Genomic DNA, 21,480 nt, shown 5'->3' with positions numbered 1-21,480 from the left:
AATGACCACTCAGTGGGATGAACAATTATAACCTGATCCAGTATGCCATTTCCCATATTCATAATGCTTCTATATTATTTTATCTGTGCATTACATGCCTAATTGCCCAATCCAGAAACCTCAAGGCTAGACACCTGCCTCTGTTACTGATCATTTCCAGCCTCCAAATTTTTATAGTCATTTGTATATATCATTTGTATAATGTATTCATGGATTTCAGTACTATTATGATTATTTAATTTATTTTCTCTTTATTACTTAGATTATTCTGGAAAACTATTAGCTGATATTCTTTATTCCTATCTCTTATGCTTTCCTTCTGTCCTCCACACTAGTACCAGAATGTTTGTCCTAAACACAATTTGTCCCTATGCCTCCCTGCTTGAAGCTGGTTAATGGCCCCACTTTGCCTTCAGTTTTAAGTTCAGACTCCCCATTAGGCTCTGTATATATGGCTCTCCATTATGCAGCCTTACTTAATCTTCACTCTCCTCATTGTGCTTCTTGTCATATCCTAAAATGTACTGACACTGACTTCCTTGAGATGCTTTTGATAGGCCAAGTACTTTCTCCCCCACACACAAAGCACCCTTTTACAAAAGCTCTCTCTACCACACCTTTAACCTCCAGTCCTTGGTTGCTTGGTATCCCCCATGTATCCTTCAGGACTCAGTTCCAGATTTCCACTTCCTCACCTGTATCCTGCCATATCGTGAAACTCAACTAGGATCTTCTCTGTATCATCAATGCTCACCCAACATACATGTCTACCATAGCCTTTAATTCACATCTCTAGCCCCTCACAAGATATATAACTATAAATATAAAAATATAAATAAAGGAAAAGTTTCAGAGTGATTAATGCTACTGTAAATTAATGATTTAAATGTATCGCCAGGGCCTATCACAGGGCAGGTATGCAATCAGTACTCAGTAAGTATTTTGTGGCATATATGAATGAGTAAACAAGTACAATTAACTTTAACTACGAGGAAAGTATCCAGGAAACAGGAACATTATTATTCTAACTCTACCATTTTTTTCAGGAATTACAACTGTCCTTACAATGACCACGATCAATACCCACCTACGGGAGACTCTCCCTAAAATTCCCTATGTGAAGGCCATTGACATGTACCTTATGGGGTGCTTTGTCTTTGTTTTCATGGCCCTTCTGGAATATGCTTTGGTCAACTACATCTTTTTTGGGAGGGGACCCCAACGCCAAAAGAAAGCAGCTGAGAAAGCTGCTAGTGCCAACAATGAGAAGATGCGCCTGGATGTCAACAAGGTAAATTCAGAGGGCAAGCCCTCTTTGCTTGTTAAACTCATAGAAGAATGCCAGCAATATAGGTTAATAGCCTTGTTTGACAAATGAGGAAACCAAGGCCCAGGGAAGAGAATGGGTAGTTTTTCCAAAATCATAAAGTTAATTAGTGATGGAGGCACAATTAGGGCCAAAAGCTCATGATACAACTTTTGGATACCCCTTACCTTACTTAACACTAGGTTTGCCCAAACCATAGTCATCTGAGAACTACCCTTGTGACATTTTCCAAATATGAGTATAATGTATACTATTATTTACTTTATATTTATTTATATTTACTCACTTTAATTAAAAAAGGAAATTTTATATCACTTAAATCAATATTACTTGCTGGAAGATAATCTTAAGTAAGAAATATGAAACGACATTATTAAATTCTAGGCTATACTAAATGAAGGCTCAAGCCTGAGCCCATTCTCTGATTTAAAAGGGAGATAAACAAGTACAGAGATGTACAATAGAGACACAAACAACAAAAGAAGTCTTCCTCTTTGAAGTCATCAGAAGAGTAGAAAGACAAGTGGAGGGGAAAAAGAATAGTTTCCTCCTTCAGTGACAGATAATCACTTAATGCCTTGCATGCATACCACTTAAAATCACTGAAGCACGTGACTATAAGAGACACCATCTTGCTTAAATTACGTATAGTCAAAGAATGATTTCCATGCAATTGTAAACCCTGATTAGTCTTTAAGGCAGTGGTTGTAAACCTTGAGTACCCAATTGAATCACTAGGAGAGCATTAACAAATACTGAAGCCTGGGTTCCTTTCCCAGAAATTCTTAATTGAATGTACTATATTATGCCTGGGCATCATATTTTTTATAAATTCTTCAAATGTTGTTCTAATTTGCAGCCAAGATTTAGAATCTCCATTTTGAGGTGTTTGACAGCCATCCCAATGGATCTATCCCTCTTTACTAGCCAAATGTGACTTCACCTGGCTTCCTCTATCAAGCTTTCTGCACTAAAAAGTATATTTATATATGTATTTTCCTATAGTCGAAATTTAAATCCTTCATATTAGACAAAAAACAAGGTCTTATTTTAATATCTGCCATAAATAATGCTTATAAAGTAGTGCATAGAGCTGAATTTAAAAAATAGATCATAGTGATGAAACTAGGAAAACAGTAATACTTTTAAACTATCTGGAATTATTAACCATATCAATCATTATTTAACTGACATTTTAATATTTCTAACTTCAATTGAATTCCAAGGATAGCACACTGTAAATAATCTCTACAGTTGAATTTTATTTGGAGCAAACCCAATGAAAGCTTCTAGATCACTAATGTTCTCACATATCCATAGGCCATTTTTTTTTTTTTGGACTTTCTCTAAGAAAAGTCACTCCTTCCCTGGGAGATGATATTTGTAATAATGTAAATTTTAAGTATGGCCCTCGAAAGCTAATGAACCATGGGTCTAGAAAATTGTCAATTTCTTTACAGTACCTGAGGTTTCACTTATTAGAATCTGTCAATAGGTTCCAAGCTAGCATTATGGCCCTCTCAGTCTGTCAAATGAAACAACGCCTTTTAAACCAATTCTATGATTTCTCTGAAATAGTAGCTTTGGATAAATAAATAAATAAATAAATAAATAAATAAATAAATAAATAAACAAACAAAACTATCTCATAGGACTGCAGTTTGAAATGAGTCTAAATCAATTGCCTAATGAAATGCTGACTTAATAAGATAACATCTGATCTCTTTTCACTTTCATCTACTCTATTTTTTTCATCCCAATTTGCATTTAAATGATAAATTTAAGAGCCGGAGAGTGGCAGTTTTATAGTAGACTGAACCTGGAGAGCTTCAGAGTTTAAATTCAATGTACTGAGATGCAGATAGAGAATGATTTACTGGGCAAGTACCCTGCAGTGGTGTAAAGCCCATCTTCTTGGCTGAAGTTGGATCCACAATTCAGAGCCTAGAATATGAGAGAACAAAAAAGATACCAGAGTTCTTCTAGTACATGGTTCTCAAAATACAAGCTATTTTTCCCCCAGAGGATCTTTGGCAATGTCTATACTTTGGATTGTCAAAACTGGGAGGAGGGGATTGCTACTGGTATGTAGTGAATAGAGGCCACGGATGCTGCCAAACACCCTTCTGTGCATTGAACAGCCTCCTCATAACATCCAGCCCCAAATATCGATAAGGCTGAGGTTAAAAAACCCTACTCTAATCCAGTCTTCTAGTTTCAAATATAGGAAACTGAGGTCCTGAAAAATACAGGATGCTTGTTGTGTTCTTAAATCTCTTAAACACAAGTGGTTTCTCCACTTTCTTTAATCAAGATGTATAATATCAAGACATCAGAAGTTTTCATTTAATACAACGGTTCTAAACAAGTATTTTGGAGTTAGTCAGTTTCAGTGTTTACCGTCCATTTACAGTTTTGTGATAATACATAATAAACAACAAAATAAGCAAACAAGAAAGACTCTCACCATTCAGTTTCCTTATCTGTAAAAATGGGGTTAATTCTTCTCTCATAGGTTATTATGAAGATTACTTGTGATAATGTATAGAAAGGTAACATAGTCCTCAATATATAGTAAACAGTAAGTAGTAAATACTAATAAAATATTAAAATATTATAGATGATAGGAATTCTTACTTTTAAAGTAAAATTTACAGTCTCCAGACATATTGCCAAAGCTTCTTTGTATATTTTGCACAGTAAATATATAGCATACACGGTGCAGTCCTATTCCTAAAAGAGAGTACTATCTATTGAGGAATGTTTCATGTTAGAAGTTTTAAAGCCAATGCAAGGAAATAATTTTCAACAAGTGTTAGCTATAAAGTCTATAGCAAACCAACTACAAACTTTATCATTTCTTAGGCCAGAATACTTAGAGCCATCCTGATTTGATTAAAGCAAAAAAGTAACCATCTCACATTCCAGATTCCCATGGTTTCTTTTTTATCCCAGCATGAAAAGTTAAAAGAGATCTACATAAGGCTCTGATTGCACATCACTTTCTTTTGTGTTGGCATCATGAATAATGCCACTCTACTTTTTTTTTTTATCAAGAATGTCCCTTCTTTTCAACTGTAATTCTGTTTTTTTCTTCCCCCCCCCCCCCAAAAGCTCGGGCACATATAATCAGCTAAGTATTGTTAGATGCTCTAGAAAAATCAGTCACTAGGAGAGAGATTGACCTTTTTAGCTTCCCTTGATAGTTTCCTAGAGATGCAAGCAGCATGTCAGATCATCTAAAGTGATTTTTAAACTTTGCTCTGTCCTGAGGTCAGGGAGGGATGAAAATGGGAAGGCTAGCCAGGTGGAAGCCAACTATAGCTTCAGTGGCATACTTCCACATTTTTCCAATCTCTTCTCTGTATTGGTTTCCCGTGTTTTTAATTTAACAAAAGTATATGCAGCTCTTAAAACAATTTTCATCTTGCCATGTAATTGATGTGAAAACTAAGGCTCTAAAGGAGAGTAAAATATCCAAGTTTGCATAACAAAATGAAAATTTCTGAGATTGATCTGGATTTCCCAGTCTGGTATACATTCTGCTATGCTAGGAAGTACAAAAATAACATATAATTTAAAAGCTAATTCCACGTTAGTCCATATATTCAATTCAGTTGACTTCACCCGAAAAAAAAATCTGTTTACTCATGAGAGTCCATGGCCAACAAACAGCATCACTTTCATTGTCTCCATGTAGCAAATGAAGTTGTAGAATACCAAGGAATTTCAGTAAACCTCAAACCAACAAAAGATCTACTTTTTTCCAACTGTCTTCTGGAGTTGTTAATGAATATATATATATATATACATATATATACTTATATTTATATTTTCTCTCTCTACCCTAGTATTAGGAGAGCTCTTCCTATTATCCCTTGCATTCTTCTATTTGTGTGTGTGTATGTGTGTGTGTTTCCTTATAGAATTTGCTCTTGATTAATTTCACTTCCTTTTCTTGCTTATGCCTTTACGTTTCAATACTCCTTTCTTTTAAGATTTATGTTGTTCATTGTTTATTTTGCTGCCAATAGCTAACTATATTTATATATATTTATCTTTGAGAATTTGTTACTTCTGCCTTTTCAGCACCTTGACTCCTACATATCTGAAAAGCTTCCAATATCTTAATTGCATTGAGGGAGCCACAACTACCAATTTTCCAAATAAAGCTGTGCCAAAAGATCTCCATTTGGGGAGTATCCTTTATTCTACATTCATAGGTGTTGTGAATCTCTGTATTGCCTTTTTCCATTATGCCTGAATTTTTGTTATGCAAAGCCACTAAAACTTTTTAAATCTATTTATTTCTAGTGCTTGGAATTAGATTTTTTTTAATTATCATTTAAAAAAAATACAGCTAATTCAAAATTCTACTCTTTCTAAAGACCAATAGCATTTATCTATATCCAATTTACTTTAACCACAAATCCTCATCTAGTGGCATCAGTCTACTTAATTAGCACATTCTCTACTTTGTCTTCCAGATTTTTTATAAAGATATTAAACAAAATGGGACCCAATATCGATCCTTGTGGGACCCAACTGGAAACCTCTCCCCAACTAGACGGACTACCAATTACGATTTCTCTCTGTATACGGTTAGATAGCCAGTTTTTAATCCATTTATTTGTATTTCTGTTGGAGCCAATTTGTTTAGCTGTTCCCTGTAAAATAATGTATGGGGTCTTTGCAGATAACCAATGGACTTATTATATCCACAGAGACTTGGAAATAAGTTAAATATTTTCATGAGACCCTAATGGGGTTTTCCTGTTTGTTTGTTTTTAATATAGCTGTGATGAGCCTAAGTTTCAGTGTTCCACTCAGTCATTATTATTGTGCTCGAGAAAGAAACCAAGTGCATCATATTTTGAGATTCCTTTTCATTTGTATTGAGAGGATAGAATGTCATTATATGCCGTGGCATTTCTTAGTTTTCTTGTGTTTCTTTTGGCTAGTGGGATAGATAGAGAATTATACATCCTTCTGTTGATTGGCTCAGAACTTAGAGACCTATATTTTCTGTCCTAGATTATTAATTTATGTCTAGGAATGTTATGTTTGCATCAAGTCCTTGTTGCTTTATTGGTATATAGATTACAAATAACTATTACCTTGATGGACTCAGCACTATTATAATGATAGGTAAAAGGCAGTAATTGAGATTATTCCTTGTTATAGCTCTTGACTTAAATGAATTCCAAAGAAAACTTTTTTTTTTGTCTAATACTTAACAGTTTAGTTTCTGAATCCTTACGTGTTTGCAATTCTTAATTGGCAAATCTTCCATATCTCCCTCCACATTGGAGAAGAATTGTCACCATTCTACCTTATCATCCACTACTTATCCAACTACATATTTTTAAATTTTCTATTTCTTGGTGAGGCAGTGAATGATAGTGAATGCTTGTGAATCTTTCCTATGAGGACTTGATGCTTGATAAACTATTATTGAATCTCTGAGTATCATTTTCCTCCCTAATGTTACTGTTCTGACTCAAGGTTCCTCAATTCCAAACTTTTATTGCCTATGGGGTGGGAGAAAGGTATGGTTTATCTATTAAATTGCTACTCTGTTTTGGTGTTTTAACCTGCCTTTTAACTTACTTACTTGGCTGTGGTGTGCATAGTAACAAAGTCTGATAAATGGTATTAGGTAGATCCCAGGAGAAGAGATGTTTGAAATTTTGGCATCACTAGTTTAGCCCTAGTCCCCTAAACACCCAGCCCCTACCATGTCTGTTCTCTTAGGCTATCTCATTTGTGTTGTTGCTGCTGTTCTTGTTTTTAAGTCTAGCTATCTTGTTGAAATTGAAGTACAGCGATTTGGTTGGGCAGTATTCTAGGTAGAATGCTAATCATTTAGAAGAAAACACATTTGACAGTTGGAATTTGGGTTTGTGATAACACCGATTGAAGAATGTTATATTTTTCAAAACCAAAACCAAAGTATACTGCATGATTGTTCCAGTGACTGGGTAAATTTATATGAAAATTCAGGAAAATCTCCAGATTGTGAGAATATTTCAAAGGAAATTCACCTCTTAGGTGCATTAAATTTTTCAACTGATGGCTTCAAAAAGTTAATGATACTCTCTGATATCATGATTTAGATCCTCATTTGTTAAGGGTAAGAGTTTACCCTATTTCATAAAACATTATGTTAAAGAGAATGTCCAATGATTTACATTGAAATATGAATCTTAATGTTATCTTCTTTTATGCTTTTTTTGTTGTTGTTGGGTATGTCTTTATTCTGTCTTTTGAGTTCTCTTTTAAGTTCAAATTTAGTGTATGAAATAAGGACTTACTCAAAAGTTTGAAAAGTGAGCTAGCTATTAAATATGCCTGTAAAAACATCAAGATGCATGTGAAAATCCTCAGAGGCAGTAAGGTCCACTGGAAAAATGGTGACTTTTAGAATCAAACTGAACTGGGTTTACATTCAGGCATGGTCTTTTATGAGCTATGTGGCATTAGATGTGTTTAACCTTTCCACCCTTCAGATTCCTCAACTAGAAACTAAAAATACTAATTTCTGCCTCCTGGAGCTGCTGAGGGTATTAAATGAGATAATTATTTTAAGGGTCTTATGTAATTCCAGAGAGAGAGCACTTGATAAATAGCTACTATTTTTCTGGAGATGTTAGAAGACAGTGTGTATCTTTCTCATTTTTTCTTAGTTCTATAACTATTTTTCTGATTATAAAACCAATTCATGATTTTTTAATGTATAAAAGGCAATGAAAACTTTCTGTACCTCCACACCCAGTTGTAATCATTGTCAAAATGCCTTTTATTCATAGGTAGTGACATACCCCTATTTAAAGACTTTGCTCTGCTATGTGTATACTGCTATTTTCCACTTGCTTTTTTGTATCTTCAAATATAATATATACCATTTTAATAGCTATAAGATATTTTATTAGTATATGTACCATAATTTATGTAATGAGCACCTATTGTTAGATATTTTCATTGTTTCCAAGTGGTTTTCCATTATAAACAATTCTAAGCACTACATTGCTGACATATTTGCACACCATCAATTCTTGATAAATTGCTTAAGATGGATTTCTGGGTAAAAATAGTACGTGTCTTTAAAATGGTGATACAGATTGCCACGTTGTTCTCTAGTAAAGTTCTACTATAGTTTACATACCTATCAGCACCATATGAGAGCATGGCAGTACACAGACACAGACACAGACACACACACACACACACACAAACACACACAGTTTCACTCAGCCCCTAAAATGACAGACAGAAAACTGATGCCTGTGTCCAATTGGAAAAGTGTTAGTGAAGGTAGAAGAATCTAAAACCTATATCTTCTCCGTTCAAAAGCCATAGAAAGTGAAACAGCAATAGAAAAACAAAAGAAAAACAATTAACACTCAACTCAAACTGAAGTTCTACAGAGAGACAGAGAGGCATAAGCAGGGCCAGTATTCATGCAAGCAGAACCCAGCCAAATCCATGCAAGCTATATTTGAGCAAATGGGGAGACACGTTAGATGCATCTAAGCACAGAAACAGCATGGTAGCTCTGCAAGAGAACTATAAATGACCGTGTCTCTGTCTTTCTTCTTGGGTAGAGAGAGAAAGTAACTCAGGATGCTGAAGACTGAGAATAACTCTTATTGGAAAAAATATATTTCAGGATAAATTAAAATTTCCCTCACCAAAAATTGAAAGATAATATGAAACAAAAGATCAAGGATGGGATGACAAACAAGAAGCTAGAAGGTGAATTAAGAAGGCAAAAATGAAGACAATACAATCTTTTAGGTACTAGTAACTGAATCTAAAACAGTAAGAAAGAGAGTAAGTGTGGCAAAAAACCAAGGCAGTAACACAGAATTCAGATTGTAAAAAAATCATGCCAAATGGAGAGAAGTGCAGGGAGAAAAATCAGTTATAAAAAAACAGAATGAATATGTAAAACAGGTACAGCAGACTAAACATCATTAAGTGATGGAATGGAATAAAATGGAATAGAAAAAATCTGATGTCAATGATTATAATAATGAATACTTACTGAATGTTTTTTTTGTTTTTAGATACTTCATATATATTATGCCATGACATAGTCCTTGTATTATCCTTTGTTGTAATAATTATAATTTTATAGATGATGAACTGAGACCCAGAGAGTGTAATTAACTTGCTTAAGGATAGACAACTAAGAAATAGTTGAACAGAAAATCTGACTAGAGGCTACACTCTTAACTAATATGCTAGACATTATATATTTATACATACCTGTGATGAAATTAATCAGTAAGCCAAAAGGATATACTGGGTTCCAAGGTAAAAATTATATAATCTCATTACCCCCTTATTATATCCTTCTGACATTACTAAACTTCCAGGCAGAAATGGTGAATGATCTACAAGGAAGGAAAAAAAAAGTTAGGTCTCCATAGCAATATTAAATTTTATAAAATAATGGAAAATGCTACAGGGTTCTGAGGGGGGAAAATGTGACCTAAGAATATTATTGATAAATAAAGGCAAAAGAAAATAAGCCATCCTCAGTATCCAAGGTCTTAGTGAATAGAGCATCCACAAACCTTATTTTAAAATTCTAGCCCCAATTAAAGGTAATCAAAGTAAGGAACTTTAGAATAGGAAAAGCTAGTATGCTAGCATTCAGAAATAAAGACAGCTATACAGTTCTAGAAATTAAAGTTATGGAATAAAACATAAGTCAATTTATTTTTATTTTTTTAAGATTTTATTTATTTATCCATAAGAGACACACAGAGAAAGGTAGAGACATAGGCAGAGGGAAAAGCAGGTTCCACGCAGGGAGCAGATGTGGGACTCATCCCAGATCCCGGGATCATGCTCAGAGCCAAAGGCAGACGCTCAGCCACTGAGCCACCCAGATGTCCCAAGTCAATGCATTTTTTAAAATGAAGTACTAAATACTATATAAAAAGAATAAATCAGGATGTATGTTGTTGAAGAGGAAGAAAGTGTTTGTTTCCTAATTCATAACAAGAACTTGACATTTACTCTTTATCTTTAGAGTTTATGAATCAAGAAGTTGAAGATTAAGGATATGTTTAAAATTAACATAGATTAGTACAACTGTGTTTCTTGAAGGGTTATACCATAGACTGCCTACGTTAGGGTCACCTAGGGTGCTCACTTAAAAAGTAGATTCCATCTGAGACATTGTCAATAAAAGCTTTAGTGGGACAGCAGAGGAATCTTCATTTTATCTCCCAGATCTTTGTCGTATCTACTGAAGCATGGAAGTTTGAGGATCAGGATCCTTATAATGAACTGACAACTCATTGTATAAAAACCTTAGATAATAAGAAGGAAATAAAGTAAAGAAAGATCCAGATAAAGCAGCTAAAGCTAGATGTCAGAAATAAGGATAAGGGCAATTTAAAGCAAATTTAGAGCATAAATTTAGATGATAGAAGTAAGACCAATCTTGTCTTAACTGCTATAACTAGAGCACCTTTTCAACTTGCCTGTCAAAAGAATAAGATTCTAAGATTAAATCAAGCAACTAAACTCAACAAAATACTATATATAAGAGGCACCTGTAAAGTAAAGGTATTGAGAAATATTCTATGTAAAGTCACAGGCAAAAACAAATGAGGCAAATACAAGTCTGAGGATAACTGAGGACTGGATATTATTACTTTTCAGTATATTAATATTATGACTATTATTACATTATAAGGATGAATTGAAGGTAAAAAAATTCACAAGAGATATTTTATAATAATTGCAATCCAAAATGAAGGTGTTATCATTGATTAATAATTTATATATAATTCATAAAATTAAACCTGAAATAACATCCAAATAAAATGATAGGAAACAAAAAGATAAAATGACAAAAACATTACCTGAGTAATGTATTTAATAAAGTTTATTAGTTGTATAACCTAATTTTTACACAATTTATGTGTCAAAGATACAATAAAAATTAATTTGAAGAACACCTAGAAAATAATGGCAATTTAAAATACTATGTAATTAATCCCAAGGATGTGGTTAAAATAATAGTTGGAAAGCTATAGCTTTCTAGCAAGTAGTTTTAAGAAGTGATTTAAATGTACAATTCAAGAAGTTAAAGGATCAGCAATATATCTAAAAGAAGCAGGAGGAAGTAATTAATAAAGATCAATTATAAATTAAAATAGAAAGTCAAAATAATGTACAAATAAATCAATTTTAAAATATTTTTATTTATTTACTCATGAGCGACAGAGAGAGAGAGAGAGAGAGAGGCAGAGACATAGGCAGAGGGAGAAGCAGGGGGAGCCTGATGTGGGACTCAATCCCAGGTCTTCAGGATCACGCCCTGGGCTGAAGGCGGTGCTAAACCGCTGATCCACCTGGGCTGTCCATAAATAATTTTTTTTAAGATACAAGTGAAATAGGGAACTAATTGATCAAGGAAAAGAGGGAACACTTATTAAAGAAGGAAAGAGGGAGGGAAAGTAGAAATTTTTTTAAAAACACAATTGTTTTTCTAAAAGGTGAAATTAAAATAAAATTATGCAGGGATCTCAGAAAATGTGTATAAAATACATGACATTCTTAAAAATATGAATTAGCAAAACTGACCCTAGTAGAAAGAGAAAACAAAAACAGAGCAATTACCAAAAATAAAACTAAGAAAACTGACAAAACATTGCAACCCCACTCCAGCCTAGAAGGCTTCAACAGTACGTCTTATCAAACATTATAAGCAAAACTTCCATATCTGAAAAAACAAAAATTAATGAAAAAAAAAACTATGGATCCACTTCATTAATGAGTATTTCAGTGAAGAAAAAGAAACTTTAAATATCAAGTTTAATCCAGAGAATATTAAAAGCAAACTACAACATAACCACACGCTGTCATTTCTTTTTTTTTTTTTTTTATGATAGTCACACAGAGAGAGAGAGAGGCAGAGACACAGGCAGAGGGAGAAGCAGGCTCCATGCACCGGGAGCCCCACGTGGGATTCGATCCCGGGTCTCCAGGATCGCGCCCTGGGCCAAAGGCAGGCGCCAAACCGCTGCGCCACGCAGGGATCCCCACGCTGTCATTTCTAAATAAAATTATAATATTATGTACCACGGTAATACATTGAAAAGGTGAAAATTTTTGCATCCTTTCAATAGATTACTAAGAGATATACAAAGGTATCTATTGAATTCAGCATTCATTTTTGGTTATAAATTTAAAATCCCGGGATCCCTGGGTGGTGCAGTGGTTTGGCGCCTGCCTTTGGCCCAGGGCGTGATCCTGGAGACCCGGGATCGAATCCCACATCGGGCTCCCGGTGCATGGAGCTTGCTTCTCCCTCTGCCTATGTCTCTGCCTCTCTCTCTTTCTCTCTCTGTGACTATCATAAATAAAAAATAAATAAAAAATAAAAAATAAATAAATTTAAAATCCCTTAGGAAATTGGGAAATGATAGATATTTCCTGCTGTTTATTTACTTCTCTTCATTTAACCAAAAGCTCTCTCTCTCTCTCTCTGACATTTTGTTTTAGGGTGGAAAAGTAAAGACAGGAACAAGAAATGGATACTTAGCATCACACTATTATTTGTTTTTGTAAAAATGATTAGCCAATGAAGTTACATGAGAGAAAATATGAAACGTTAGAAAAGGAAAGAAAAGTATTTCACTCTTATGAAAAAAAAATTCTGGGAGAAGCATGTAAAAACCATATGAGAAAGGAGAAAGGGAAGTTTCCATAGCTTTTCTATATACAGAACAATTATAAAAAATATATTGGAAGGAAAGAAAAAAGCCCTTTTACAAATAAAATGTTTTTGATGAAAGAAAACTTTGTTTAAAAAACTTATTTTTTTAAAAAAAAGGTAATATGAAGAGAATCGATTTTTTTTCTAAATTATTCTGAGTTTAGTGTAATCTCATTGGATGACCAGTGGCTTCCTTTGGAGTTTTGATTCTTTACTGGCTTGTTTTAGAAATTTGACACAATAATTGTAAAGATTTGGGGGAGAAAAATATATGTGAAGAATCAGGAAAATGAAAAAAAAAAAAAAAGAAATGAATAGCTCTACCAGAAGTTTAAATGAATTGTAAAACCAAAGTGATTAATGCAGTATAGCACTGAGTCAGTGCTATCTAAATAAAGAGCATAGAAATTGACTTTAGGAACATAAGAAAATTAAATTATTAATGAAAGTATCATTTCATATCATTGGGAACATGTGATTTATTTAATAAACAGCAAGTAATTGGATGACCATTTGGGAATATTTAAATGTAATACCATACACTTAACCCACCCCTTCCTGCGGATTAAATCCTAGATAAATCAAAGGGCTCAATATTTTTTAAAGAGGAAAAGATACATAAAGAGCAGAAAATCATGCATATATATATATTTTAATAAACGTGAATTAGGTAAAACAAGATAAGAAATCTAGAATCCAAAAAAGAATAATATATTTGAGCATGTAAACATGTTTAATTTCTGTATTTTTGTTTTTCTTTTGCCATTCTTATCAAGTAAACCTTTTCTTTCCAAAGGAACATAATTTTTTGTCCTCTTTCTAATTACTAATTGTTTTTTAAAGCACATGGTTATTTTCACTTAATAATCCCACTTTTGTATCCCACTTTTTGAAAGGAAAAACAATCCCAATGTTTTATAATAATTTTTGTTAAGATGTTTTTTTGTTTGATTGAGAGAGAGGGCACAAGAGCAGGAGGGAGGAGCAGAGGGACAAGGAGACTCCTTGCTGAGCAGGGGGCTTGAAGCAGGGCTCCAACCCAGGACCCCAGGACCCCAGGATCATGACCTGAAGCAAAGGCAAAGGTTTAACTGACTGAGCCACCCAGAAGTCCCTATGATCATTGTTTCATACACCTATTACAGCTATCTGTACTTTTATATGAGCAGATTCTCTTTCTCATTTTCCCTTCAACAGTATTGATTATTGATTATTCTTCACAATTTATTATGGGTATTTTCTTATTTTAATTTGTATTTTTCATATTTCTTAAGTAACTTAATAACTTTTCACATATTTACGTGGTGTTGGAATCAGCTTTCCTTTGAATTGCCTATTACTATGCTTTTTTAAAAAAACAATTTTATTTAAGAGAGAGAGAGAGAGAGAGCGAGCATGGGGGAGGGGCAGAAGGACAAGCAGACTCCCGACTGAGCAGGGAACCCAAAACGGGGCTCCATCCTAGGACCCTGAGATCATGACTTGAGCCTAAGGCAGAGGCTTAACTGACCAACCTACCCAAGAGCCCCTTGCCTATGGTTATTCTTATCCACTACTCTATTTTCAGTTTCAAGAGTTCTAAATATAATAAATATGCTAACCATTTATTAATATGTACATTGCAGATATTTTCCCTAAGCTTTGACTCATTCTATAACAAGTTTTCAATTTTTATATTGTCTAATTAATTATACTTTATAATTTCTGGGTTTGCTGGAACGGATAAAAATTCCTCTTGAAACTCTAGGTTAGATCCAATGAATTTTCCTGAAAGTTTTTTTTTTCATTTTCATACTTAGTTCATTGTTTCATGTTTTACGTTTAATCTATCTTGAATAATATATTATTGTTAGTGAAAGATAATGGTCAACTTTATTTTTCCAGGGATAAAACCAAAAGCACAAGTGTTATTGCATTATAACATTTTTAAAAATCCATTTTCCCGGTGGTTACATTTGGAGAGTGGGATGGGATTAGAGAACACTTCCATTTTTCATTTTATGTCTTTCTGTAGTGTTTGAACTGTTACAATGAGTGCATATTACTTTTAAATTTTAAGACAGTGTGTGTATATGTATACATATTCCCACTTGATTTGCCAATATGATCCTATGATCCATTTATTACATTCTCTCTTTCTTACACACACAAACACACACATTAATTCACCATACCTACCACATTCATACAGACACAAACCACACACAGATAAAATTCCTCCTCTTGCCAATAATTCACATATCACTTAACCAGAATAAACCAATTACATATAAATAGGACATACACATTTCTAAAAATTATTGCTTATATTCTATTCTAATAATTATTGTTGTCAGAAAGAAGAAGAAGGAAGGAAAGATGGAAGGAAGGAAGTAGGGAGAGGGAAGGAAGAAGAGAGAAAGAGGGAGAATGGTTTGTGCTGAACAGTAACTGGTGTGCCTCAGGAGCAGTCAAGCCCATACTGTCCAACGTTCTTGTCGGTGTTGTCACCAGTGATACAGTTAGACAGAGATCTTTGTCTCTTTTTTTCAAACTTAGACATACCTATAGCAACACTGCCCATGGATCCCTGCAGATATAGTTACCCAGGAAAAAATTAATCTTCTAAACTCAGTACAGTAAGCTGAAATTCAAGAGACTCAAAATTTAAGTTTTAATTCTGACACTTAAGCCATACTTGTAATATCCAAGAAGTCAACCTGTCCTGCAAAATAAGCCGTGATCTTATCCATCTTAAAAATCATGTAGTTCTAGAATGTTAACTGTGCCTTCTTGCCTAAAATTCATTAGTCCCATAGCTTCCTTTTTTTTTCCATAGCTTCCTTTTGATTAAACCTCCTATCACTTATTTCTGCAAGCAATAGTTATTAATTTAAAATTTATAAACATTTTGATACAGAGTTCATATCATACTCTGTGGTTAAAAACCATTTTATTTAATAACTTTCCTTTTGGAAAATTGTGGAAAAATGTCTATAGAGATAAATATTATAAAACAATTTCCTGGGTTAGGAACAACTAAAAGTACTATGAATCCAACTGCTATTCTAAAATTAACTCATCTAAATGAGATATAATTCTTATATTGGATAAATTAGAATGTAAGTTAAATAGTAAGCTATAAACAAGATGGTAAGTAGACAAGCATGCAGGCCCCTTAGATTATAATAATATTGTGCCCTGGTATAATATTTATACTTTTTCAGTGTGCTTCCTGTGATAGCTCATTTAATTACCTCAAAAATAACCAGATACATAGAGGGTAAATGTAATTCCCATTTTTATAAATAAGTAAATTGAACAGACACCTAGGCATGCACTGATGAAACACATTTCCAGGACGAAAGCCCTTGAATCTTACTACCATAGCCTTGCCCATTGCATGGTCAGTTTCTCTGTTGAATCCCTTCTTAATCAGAGAACCTGGTTACCTCCTGTCCTACAAGGAGGCCAACATTTACCAAATATGACTCATTTCCTTTCAGTTAGGTTTTTTCCTAGAGTGAGAATCACAACCAAGAAGTTAATTTTAGAAAACATATTTGTTTAGTCAGAGGGCCCATGTTGCCAGTAAACAAAATTTAACAAACAACAGAAAAAGTATATATGTAACACTTTGTGGTTTTTCAAAGTAGTAGCAATACTTTGCCTCTTCAGGTGCTCCATTCCATTCTAGACTTTGAAATATAATACCCCTAATATACCACTACCATGTTGTTAGATCAGTACTGGATGTCAAGCACACCTTGTGGATTATTAACATAGTCTTTAAGCAAACACATGCAATAGTTTTCAATTTTAAGACAAAGCTTCATTTTTGAAAAGGTCCTGAAATTTAGTATGATACTTACCTGAAGTTAGTACCTTGCTTATCATAAACATTTAATTTCTTTCCTTTTCTCCTTTATAAAAACCTGCCAGTAAATTAATGGTGTATTTTGCAGTTGTTAAAATCTCAGATTTTAGGAAATGTAGTAATAGTCATAGTGTGAATACGGTTATTACTGAGAAAACTCTGGAAACATTATGAACTGTTGAAAAATAGAAAGCTGTGTGTTCCATGGGTAGCATGGGGAATTGAGGACTGGCATTAAATTTTTATTAACTATCCTTCTATTAATATTAAATTGTTTAAAAAAAACAATATAAGTAAAGTACCTCCAGCAAGTCCTATGTTCCTAAAGAAATTAGGAATTTTTTATGGCCTCTGCTGAGAAGAGGTTTACAGAATTGCTTGATGCTTGTTTAATTTTGGCAAAGAGCACCAAGGGAGACATTAAAAAAAAAAATGGAACCTGACATAATTTTGAAATCTCTCTCAGCAATAAATCAGCTGTCTCTTGGCCTCTCAATAGTAGTACTAGCCTCTGCTGCAGAAAATTTCTGGAAGCTGGGCCAGTTTCAAAGATACCATCTGAGTTTCTTCCACTGAGTCCCAGATACTGCTATGACTCCCTACAGCAGAGTAAGCATCTCTGAATCCAGGAGTACAAGCCTGCTAATCCAGGTGCCACCCTGAGAATGCACTGCAATAAGGGTCCTCAACAGTGAATACTGTTTTCTAGAGCAGTTCACATTTCCTCACCCTGGTGAGGGTTATTGACTTCAGCAGTTAAGAACGTTGGTCCCCTGACGCTGACAACATGGGCCACCTTTCTGTGAGAGTCTTTCAGATACATATTGCTCCCATCACCGCAGCCAGCTGCAGCATAGCCTTAAACTTTTCTTACAAGGGACACGGATTTAGAAGGAATGTCACAAATGTGTTGATCATTCAGCAAGTTTATCAAATTATTGCTCTTGGAGAGTACCACACTTGTTAAGAACACAGACATACCCTGATCCATCAAACCTACTCAGTTTTGAACTTGAAACAGTCCTGAGTTTAAGCCCCATAATTCTCACTTATTAGATAATGTCAGCCTGAGAAAGCTCTCTGAGCCTCAGTTTCCTCATTTGTAAAATAGAGCTGACTGTTCTATCCTCAAAAGATAATTTTAAGAATTGCAGGAGGAAATATGAGGAAGTACACGGAGAGTAAGCATTTGTTAAGGGCTAACCTCAAAGTTGATGTCTACAGGGAAGAGGATTGCAAAGGCAGAACTCTGACTTTTCCCATGTCTCAAGATTTGTTTCTAAATTCAGAAGCACTGCCCCTGTCAGTCTGATGGAAGAGTGTGCTGCCCTATTATATTCTTTTAAATTAGGATGCATAATACACAGTACATACACATGATACATGCTGGGTTTCATGCTACTGAGATGTATTTATTTTTTTAAGATTTTATTTATTTATTCATGAGAGGCACAGATCGAGAGGCAGAGACACAGGCAGAGGGAGAAGCAGGCTCCATACAGAGAGCCCGATGTGGGACTCGATCCCAGGTCTCCAGGAGCATGTGCTGAGTCAAAGGCAGACGCTCAACCACTGAGCCACCCAGGCGTCCCGAGATGTTAACTTTAAATGCATGTTCTAGAAAAGCTTCACAGAGTAAAAGGCACATTCCATCTCAGGGTGAAAAAAAAAGAGCAAGGAGCTGTTCTGCCCTGCCAGGATATACATGGCTATGACAGAAAAACAGTTTTAACCCTTGAAAGAACATTAAATGATCTTATCATTTTATAAATGAAGAAACTGATACCCAGAGAGGTAGAGTGACTAGCCCATGGGCACACAGCAATTAAATTAAATAACAAAGACTCCCATTCTGTGGCATAACCTGACCATTGTGCAGCACTGCCTTTCACTCCTTGACTTGACCATACACAATAATTTGATCTGCCTCCTTCTTTGATACCTTGCAATTTTCAACAAAGTACTCTGACAAATACTAATAAACAGGAAACCATTCTGCATTGAAAATTGTTCCATCCCTGCTCTTACCTAGTCTGTAACATTGAGCAAAACACTTCTAAACACTACAAATATATCTAAAAAACTAACATTTACCAAGAGTTTACAAATGCTTAATTTGAATTTTTTACCATCCACTGCCCCGTAGTAGCCTTTTGTGGGGGATTATCCTCAGACCACAACATCAGAATCACCCATACTTTAAGAAATGCAGAACCCCAGTCCATTCTTGGATTTACTGATACTGAATCAGAATTTCTGATGACCCAAGAATTTAACTTTTAGCACGTTATCCAAATAACGTGATGCTCGTGAAAGTTTGAAACAGTTACTAGATGCTCTTACAGTTCTCTAAAATTCTACCAATGACAAAACTGAGGTCCAGAGAGAAATAACATATTCAGTCACACAGCTAGTGACTTGCAAACCTGGAATTTGAATCCAGGTCTGTTATTATTATTGTTGTTGCTGTTGTTGCTATTATTTGAGGGTTTTCAATATCTGACAGAGTCTAGCTTATATTTTATTCTTTAGCGAAGCATCAGCTTAAATTTGATGTTCTTTCCTATCTCCCTAAATTCATAATTTTCTTCATTTCTTAACAACCTATAGCCTGTGTTTTATAAAGTTTAATAATTTACTATCTACAATCATCTTCAGATCTCAGAGCCAAGAGTCATTTGGTGTTAAAATGGAAAGAGAGACATTTAATAAGGCTGTGTCAGATAATAGCAGTCCCCCATCAAGGGTTGGGTTGTGAGATTGAATGGCACATTTGGCAAATTCTCCCTGGAGTAATTCATCGTGTAATTGGCTAAATGTACAGAAGCTATCAGCAACCAGCTGTACAGGGAGCACTGGTTGAAGTAGATTTAATCTCCCTCTCCAGATCGCTCTTCCCCTGGGATTTAGTCAGTGCCTTGATTGTGATTAATTCAGCCTTCTGAAAAGGGAGCACAAAAAATTACCAGTGAACTCCTCTACCCTTTACCATATAGACATCGAAGACCTGGTTTAGCAGATTTGAGAGCTACCCAAGGTCCTTAAAAAAATTCCTTTTTTAAAAAATCCTACAGTCATTGATTTTGAGAACTTTAAGAGATCTGAGAGATGATCTAAACCAGTGCTTCTCAATCTTTAATGTGCCTAAAAGTTATCTACATATCTTGCTGAAGTGCAGATTCTTATTCTGTAGGTCTAGGATGAAGCTTGAGATTCTGCACTTCCAACAAACTTCTTGGTGATGCCAAAGTTATTGATCTCTAGACCACACTCAATAGCAAGGAGCTAGCCCAGGAAATATAAATTAGTCCCAACCCTGAAGGATTAGTGGCTGCTGCCTTGGGAACTAGACTGATGGTTCTGTTGACTCTGGGACCAGCTGGTCCATTTGCATGGTTTGTGCCTCCCTCACGCTTCGGGATAGGAAACTTCACCTCAAAATAATTTTTTGTTGTTTTTAATTAACACTTCCTTTTACTTGTAGTTGCATTTTTTAGTTCCTTTTTTTTAAAAAAGAATTGAGGTACAACTGACCTAACATTATAATAGTTTAAGGTATACAACAGAATGATTATTATTTGTATATATTGCAAAATGATTGTCAATGATAAGTCCAGTTAACATCCATCACCATATATACTTAAATTTTTTTTCTTGTGATGTCTCATTTTTATATGCAGACACTGAAACCCAGAAATGTCAGGAACTTCCTCAGGATCATATAACCTAGTTAATGGTAGAGCTGGGACTAACTAAAGCTAGAATCTATACCTAGATTTCTCTTTCTGAGTTGCACAATTTAATCACAGATTGCATACGAAGCTGTTTTAAAATATCTTTCCTCAGTTCTATCATTGGCAGAGCAAGCTAGAGGGCAATTTGGATTAAAGAAGCCAAGACACTGAGCCAAACTCAGCCTCTGAAAAGTTCTGCAACTTTGGGAAAAGAATTTCTCTGTATCTTACTTTTGTTAATCTGTGAGATGATAAGGCCTTGCCTGGCCTTTCGAAATTATTCTGACATTGTAGAAGGCAATGATATAGAAAACATGAAGCCATTTGATAAAACATAAGTAACTTAAGTAAATGGAGGGCATTTTTATTAAATTAATGTAGGATAACATTAAACTATTCTTACAGGATTATTGATTTTGGAAAAAATGTCTATATATTTTATATGGATATAAACATATATCTTATGTATATAAATATATATGAATATTACATGACCTTACCTTTATCCTAGGTTGAATTTTATCTGAAATTATTGAAATTACTATTTTGAATTTTGTTAATACCTTTTTTATTTTCTACCCACCTTTAATGTATTTGGTCCGCACAAAGCATGCACAGAGGCATGGGGTGAGAGAATGAGAGAGAGAGAGAGAGAGAGAGAGAGAGAGAGACAGTAAAAGAGAGAGAGAGAGAGCAAGAGCAAGAGAGATCAACCCAGCCATCCAAAATCTTGTCAGTGATCTCTTGTTCTGGGCTGCCAGTAGGAAAAGGCTCCATGTTTCTTCATTCATATCCAGAAGGAAAGATAGGGACTTTTTTT

At 34.5% G+C, this 21,480-nt stretch overlaps 1 protein-coding gene across 2 annotated transcripts in view; it reads left to right on the top strand.

Moving 5' to 3' along the window:
• The window catches only part of GABRB2 (gamma-aminobutyric acid type A receptor subunit beta2), a 241,771-nt gene that overhangs the window by 199,336 nt on the left and 20,955 nt on the right, over positions 1–21,480 (top strand). The window contains exons 9-10 of one of the 2 annotated variants that reach the window (XM_041746851.1): positions 1,047–1,291; positions 5,815–5,928. In XM_041746851.1, coding sequence (XP_041602785.1) covers positions 1,047–1,291; positions 5,815–5,928 — 359 coding nt within the window. The remainder of the gene's footprint in view (positions 1–1,046; positions 1,292–5,814; positions 5,929–21,480) is intronic. The other variant, XM_041746852.1, reaches the window with a different exon arrangement.

The sequence above is a fragment of the Vulpes lagopus genome, chromosome 3, assembly GCF_018345385.1.
Source record: "Vulpes lagopus strain Blue_001 chromosome 3, ASM1834538v1, whole genome shotgun sequence".
Lineage (NCBI taxonomy): Eukaryota > Metazoa > Chordata > Mammalia > Carnivora > Canidae > Vulpes > Vulpes lagopus.
The sequence above is the reverse complement of the archived record's forward strand: the minus strand, read 5'-3'. Positions and strand labels throughout refer to the sequence as shown.